We start from the raw sequence: 7,373 nt of genomic DNA on the forward strand, positions 1-7,373 counted from the left end.
GTGTAGCTGATGCCTGACGAATAATGGCTTAATAGGTGCTTCCCAACTTCACAAAACTTGTGATTTATGGCGTAGTAGGTACATTTCTAGTGTACTTGTATTGTAGCCCCAAGAGAGCTTACAACGGGCTCTTGAAACGCCGCTCTTCCAGCTTTCGCTGTGACTGTGCTGCGGTTTCAGCGCAAGCCTGGCGTTTTTTCCCATTCTTTTTCTCTATGTATTTATTCATTTCCCTCTCCGTCGTACATTCAATCTTAATTTTTTTTGCATTTCTACCCTTTTTCTTTCGCGCTCTATTTCTTTCTTTCTCTTTTATTGTTCCTCTCTATTTTTCGCTTCCTTTCTCTTTCTGTCTTGCACTCTGTTTTTTCTATCTCTTTTTTGTGTCTCTTTCTTTCTATCTCTTTCCTCTATGTTTTTTCTAACTCATTTCGCTTCGTTCCCTTTCTTTCTCTCTCTCTCTCTTTTTCTTGCACTGCATCTCTTTATTTGACTCTATCCCTTTCTCTCTCCCTGTGTTCCTTCTCTCGTCCATCTCACTTATTGCATGCCACGCCGGACACATCGACGCAGCAGGAGAACATTTGCCGGGCGCGTGTGTCCAGCGAGCAAAGCAGAAGATGAAGAGCAGGAGGAAGACAGCTTGCGCTGGAAGCTGTTTCTTGCACACGCCTTTGAGTCGAACCCCGTGTCTAAACGGTTCCGCTCTTAAAACAGGCGAACATGCACGGGATATTACTACAAACACTACAGAAATAAGACAAGTACTTGAACATGTATGCACTATAATAAGCCGTTTATTTTCAGGAGTGAGACAGTGAGGATGTACAAATTGAGAAATTAAATTTGGAACAAATATAAGTTTTTAGAACAGGGTCCAGGTTACTCAATTTATTGTCACAGAAATCAAAGTGGTTAATATACAAATATCTCATGCAAAAACTCCAGGAACTCTGTGAAGTCTCGCAATGAGTCCGTTGTTTTTGGTCCTGCTTCGCCAAACAGGGCATCGCTTAGCGAACACAGATGTGGTTCAGCTCATCGGCCTTTTCCAATGGGGATCTCGACGCCGATGCCCACAGAGCCTTGCGGCCTGCCTTTGTACGTCTTGCCGTCAATGCGCGTCGCACCGGGTGCAACTCCACCAGAGGCCACCACTCGTGTGCCGCCCCTGCTACGATACAGGTCGTACTCGCCGTGCACAGAACCACCCACATTGAAGTTGCGATGGTTGCGGCCTCCGCCAGACGCCTCCACGTTAAAGCGGTGCTGTAAAAAGGCGTCATAAACAGTCTTTATCCAACAGACTGGCAGAGAGATGCAACGTTTGTGCAGAGAACAGGCTATATAACTGGCCAGAACAATTTTGAAGACCAAAGTCAGGTGTGTAAACTATGACACAATGGTATATACATCTTTACAGCACAGGACCAAAAAAATAATCCAACTGCGGTGAAAAAGTTGGGGAAGAAAAGAACGCAATTAAAGCTGCAATTGTAAGCACTGGGTTAGACAACTTGGCGTTCTTAGTTGCGTTTTACAGTCTCGGAACCTTTCACGAGCATCACCTCGTCAACAGGTATCTGATAAGGGCAGCCTGACTTCCTAACATTTATCTGATGATTGTGCTAGCATCGAGGGCCCCTTAACGACGTGAGATGCTATGGTGAAACAGTTCATTACGATATAAATGTTTGCGGTGGCTGCTATTGCTCTGAATGACAAAGAAAGCAAGCTTTAGAAGAGACGGACTTTGACAATAAGGTAGAAAAACGCACTGCAGCACATCAAAATCAAGAGCATGTTGACGATAATTTTCTGTACCTTATTTTTACTTATAAATGAAAATCCTAATGACGTTTTTGGAAATGTTGTTTTAGGAGCAAATCGGTTTTCTTGGTAATGTGGTGTGCTATGCGATTATTGCAGCAATAGGTGATTTTTAACCAGGGTTGTTGATGGAAATATGTGAAAATGTAAAATATGAGAATACTGGAATGACATTGAGGGACCTTTTCGCAGCAGCTCTGATCTTCAATAACAGTGTAAGATTTGGGGACGGACGCAATAACCAGGCAACAGCAACGTAAAATAAAAATAGAATTATGCAGACACTAGTAGGAGTCCCAACGTACGCTATACGGTAATGCTTTAAAAGTTTGATTCGTTGTTAGCAGCCCTATACATTTAGCCTGTTGCGTATTTGTTCCTATTATTTATGGACCAAAGGCATAAACATGCTTGAAAGGTTCAAGGTTAAAGTTTCTATGTACTTCGGATGACAATATTTGTGTAACCTACGCCCTAGGAAGCTCGAGTTCCTGTAAAGCTTGGAGTCCAAGGGTTCGTGAACCAGCACATTTTTTAAAGCGCAACTTCGAGTTGACATTCACTGCATAGTAAGGACATATTTCCCATGTGTTTCATGTGGAGCTCAGCGTATTCAGCGTATGGTAAAAGGATTACGTTGCAAACACCTCTGTTATGTAAGTAGCCTGACAGTCATCGGAATCATCGTCTGCCTATAATATGTTTTCTTGGAGACAATATCGCAGTGAAAAACGGCACAAGAACAGACAGGTGCACGGGACAGGCGCCAGTCCCGTGTGCCTGTCTGTCTTTGTGCCGTTTTGCACTGCGATGTTTCCTTCACAAGCCATTAGCCATCCAGCTGAAGAAAACGTTATGAATTCCTAGAAGGGCTTAATTGTGCGTCCTTATCTCCGCGAAATGTTCATTGTCAGGCGGTGCTTCATTCTGACAATCATAAGTCAGCAAAACGACTTGTCCCTTTGTTCCCTTCGACGCGAACACCATCCCCACCCCACCCCCTTGCCCTCCACCCCTTTCTTTTTTTTCGCGGACTATTCATCTTTCCTTTTGACTCACCCAATTCGGCACGCCGGCTCCGCATTCTTCCCCACACCCACCCCCGTTTTTGCAGTTGCCGTGTCCTTCTGCTTTGTTCGGATTGGAGGAGAGGGCACGGAGCACATTACCCACACGCGCTAAGGAAAGCAGATGCAGCTTCGAAGAAGACAGGTGCGCTCAAAACGTCGTCTCCAGACCCCTCTTTACGAATTTTTTATGTACTCTGCATGTGATTCTTGCCCCACACGTGTTACCTTGAAATATGAAATTTAGAAAATACTCTTCAGCGGTACAAAGGCGAAGGTATTTCTACATTCGTTATCATATTAAGTGTGCATACATGGCCGTTCTTCAAGCACTACACATTCCGTGAAGCGAAGCTCTCACAAAAGAGCGAAACAAATCTGCCACTTACTCGTGGAGCAGGGGGTTGAAAGTTGAAGTTGAACCGCCTCCTCTGTAACAAATGAAATAGAACACCGTCGGTACCTTTTCTTAAGTGCCTGACAGCACCCGCGGAGAAAATTGGCGGTGAAGACATACAATGTGAACAAAGTGATAGGTAGTAGTTATTCACCGGTTCGTTAAGAAATTCGGTGTTTTCCGTGTGAATACGATGACATGGTTATGATGTAGCCCATGATAAAAGATGTCGTATTAAATTCGCGAAATTCCTTTACGTATGTGTAAATCTACGCGAATGAGCATTTTCACATTTTTTTTTCCTTTATCGGAATGGGGTATAGCCAGTTGGGGATTAAAGTGTCGCGGATAATATATTAGCGCCAGACTGTGGTTTCTTGGCAACTTTGTCCGGCAATCCATGATTTTATTACGTATAGATTTAGAAACTATGCTGATTTAGAAAGTATGCTATAGCAGTGTGCGAAAACGAGAAAGATGAGTGCACAAGGAGATGGGGCGTAGTTCCCCTATCGATAGCTAGAGCCATTTCTTTACCCTACTAAAAGAAGCATCCTGTATTTCAAATATCTAAGCATTGTCAGATTGAACAGAGATTCTTTTAAGAATGCACCGATTAGGTGAAGCAGCATTGGCATTTAGCTTTTTCGATATTTCATTATTTATTCTCAAGACTGTCTGGCGTATGTACATCAGTGTACATGAAAGGAAGTCATCAGTGTTTCATGTGAATTACGCCTGTAGTGGTAACGTAAGCAGTGTTATACGAAACAGATCCCTTTTTCGTAATGCAGTGTACACGTAGTGTCCATTATCAGCATGCTCGAATAATGAGATGATACTTACTTGGGCACTGGCAACAGCAAGAACTGGAAGCAAAAAATATAAACATCGTTAGCACAACCACAAGGAGTGGTCACAAAAATGTGAACAATGCGTAGAACCTAAATGAATGTGGCAATAACCTGTGAGAGCGAATAGCAGAGCGATGATCACAGCGCGAGTCATGGCAAATAGCGAGGTTCTGTCCTGAAGCCAGAGGAACACAGAACGCGAATGCTCCTGCATCGGGGCCGGCTAGTTTATATAGGAGACATGTGTGTCCATCATTCCCTCTGCATTAGCTTTAGCAAGAGGCGTATCGATGCTCTGGCAATCGTCTGCATATGTTTATCGCCGGAAAACCCGCCGTACACAGCCACATGAAAACAAAAGGTCCGGACGTCAACCCGGAAGAAGTTGTAGAAAATCTCCTTAAAATGTATCCAATGTCAGCGAGGAGAGGCCCAGCGGCCTGTTCGCACTCGTGTTAGGTTTTTCCCAATCCGTTTCCTCGAGGTTAGATTTGCTCGACTTGCCAGCTCTTCTGGACACCACTAGCTTTAGCTTTCTGGTTCGCAACGACCAGTGAGTTTCAAAGCGTGGTGCAAGTAAAAGTTGTAGTCGGGGACTCGGGAGCCGTGCTGGAATGTTCTCTGCTTACGAGGTTTGTTGGGTGCGTGCACGTGTGTCCAGAGGGAATCCCATGTCGCAACGAGAGGGGCACGAACCGCCGACGCGCTTCCCCGCTTCGTGTTCCCACGTCGCTTATCGGCAACCGGAAGAGCGGTTTCGGTTACATCGTGATAAAGGGCACCCGTTAACCGCGGCAGCGGCGCTGGGGCGCTTGTAGGAGCAAGACCATTGGGCTTGCTTGAAGCGACGTGAACAGTGCGTGAAACAGACAAGAACGAGTAAACGACGAGGACTAGCGCTCACTTCCAACTGAAACCGCGAAAAGACATAAGGAAAAGCAACCGGAGTATAAGTTATTTGACCGGATGAACTAAGGTAATCCATTTCTTTTTCAGTAAGAGCGATTGAAGGTTTGCTGATGCAATTGCCTTTAGCGATAGCTGCAGCTTCAATGATGATGCGCATGCTATCCTGACGATGCCTAGCTAAAATATGTGCGTTATAGAATGCTGGAGCACACCCGCATTGTGAACAGTGAATGGCGAGAAAAACCTTCTGTCCCTCTGCGTACCTTTTGGTTATGCTCCTGCAAACGCACATAAAGGCACCCGCCCATGTGGCCGATATAAGTCTGTCCGCATGAAAGTGGTATGCAATACACAACGCTTCTAGAGCAGTGACCGAATTATTCTTGTGGTTAATTTTGCATGAACCCCGTTTTATAGGGTTTGTCCTGACACTCAGCTCAGACAGCTTGTGAGGTGCCGAAAATACGTCTGGCATACCCGACTTCTCACCTATCTTTTTCAGCTTGTGAGAAATGGCATGTTTATACGGGATAGTCCTCGTCGCTAGTCCTTGTCGGTTACTCGTCCTTGTGTGTTTCACGCGCTGTTCACGTCGCCATGGAATACCAACTAGCGTGGTCACACACCTTGCTTCAGTTCATTGCTTGAAGCACTTGATATGCACTGATGTGCAATATGCGCCACCCAGAGAAGCCCAAACAGTTCTGGTTCAGCTTTTTTATTTCGCCTGCAGATATGGTAATTTAGTTATGGTTATAGCCCGCTACATGGCGAGAAACATTTTTCGGGCTGGGGGTGTTCAACCATACCTATGTTCGTGCGTGCGTGCATATGTACACAAGGAAAATTAAAAAAGAACTGAGGAAGTTTTCAACCCCACTAACCCTCCCCCCCCCCCCTGGCTACGGCCCTGGTTACAGCATGTTGCTTTTTTTTATATTTGTAATGCGAATCGTCCTCCGGTGTAATTACCTGACGAGTACTTCTGACGTTTCTGCTAGTTCGATATACGTATACAATAGTATTGTGTCATTCGAAATCCGCTAAAAAAGAAAGACGCAAGAATTAGGCGACCTGCTTGCGTTCTTACCATCAATGATTACCTTTTCAGATGTCTCGATGATGTAATTAGAGAAATAATTTGAAATATTTGCACATGGTAGTACATTTTCCTTTTTGCTCATTACAGAAAAGACGTTCGACCATGTGTATGTGTTGAATCCGATCAACTTATGAGTTGAGGACTTTCTTGCCATTTGCATGAAAATAGATTTGGGAAAGTTATATGCGAGGAAAGTGACAAAAACGCCAGGCCTGCGCGGAAAGCGCAGCACAGTCACAGCGAAAGCTGGAAGAGCGGCATTTCTAGAGCTCGTTGTAAACTCTCTTGGGGCTACTAATACAAGTACACTAGCAAGGTACCGACTACGCCATAAATCACAATATTTGTGATGTTGCGAAGACCCCACAACGCCATTATTCGTCATTGTGCGCAGAGGCAAGGTTTCAGCTACACATATGTAAGGCATTATGTGCACATTGTTTATGTGACGACTGATGACGATGAAGAATTGTGGCTCAGCCCTTTGTAATGGGTTGGAAGCTTTAAACGGCTCACCAGTTACGTAATTCGCTTTGTGTGACGCCCGGTCGCTATTTCACTCTCCCACCATGCAATATAACATACGTTGACGTGAGAAAGAGAGACAGAGAGAGGGGGGAATAACTTTATTGAGACCCTGAGGAAATGGATGATGGGCTTATGGGCTTCCTTGGCAACCAATGCAAGTGCACTTGCGAGGAACCCACTACACTTTAAATCATCATAATTTCTGTGAAGTAGGGAAGCAGCCACTATGCCATTTTTCGTCATTCAACGGAGAACCGTGATAACCGCTAAAAACATGTAAGGCATTATGCGCACTTTGTTGGTGTTTTCGTGATGACGATGAAGAATTATGGCGGAGCCCTTTGTAATGGGCATGGCTCAGAGCCCAGTGTTGTTCCTCTGAGGTACAAGACTGGGCTCCCACGCAGAGGGCCCAGGTTCAAACCCCGTTCCATCCTGATAATTTTTTCTTATTTCGTTTTTTTTTTCTTATTTCGAGCGATAGTGGTTACAGACACCGGCGGCGGCGGCAGCGGCGGCGGCGGCCGCGGACAACTACGGCGCCAAAACGGCCGTTGAAATGATCTCATAACAGCTTTCGCTGTAAAAAAAATGCTCCCTTTCTGAAGTATGGATGAACTGAGTCCTCAGCAAAAGTACGTAAATTACTCGTTCAGACCTGAACATCAGGAGAGCGTAAACCGATG

General features: G+C 45.0%; 1 protein-coding gene across 1 annotated transcript; it reads right to left on the minus strand.

Moving 5' to 3' along the window:
- Positions 1-784: 784 nt before the first annotated feature.
- LOC119402399 (uncharacterized) lies at positions 785-4,358 on the minus strand. The gene is made up of 4 exons (XM_037669540.2): positions 4,260-4,358; positions 4,141-4,163; positions 3,287-3,328; positions 785-1,269 (listed from the first exon to the last, which is right to left on the minus strand). Exons 1-4 carry the CDS (start codon positions 4,300-4,302, stop codon positions 1,039-1,041), a joined length of 339 nt encoding a protein of 112 aa, XP_037525468.2. The 5' UTR covers positions 4,303-4,358; the 3' UTR covers positions 785-1,038.
- Positions 4,359-7,373: the final 3,015 nt, after the last annotated feature.

Source organism: Rhipicephalus sanguineus, chromosome 8, assembly GCF_013339695.2.
Source record: "Rhipicephalus sanguineus isolate Rsan-2018 chromosome 8, BIME_Rsan_1.4, whole genome shotgun sequence".
Classification (NCBI taxonomy): Eukaryota; Metazoa; Arthropoda; class Arachnida; order Ixodida; family Ixodidae; genus Rhipicephalus; species Rhipicephalus sanguineus.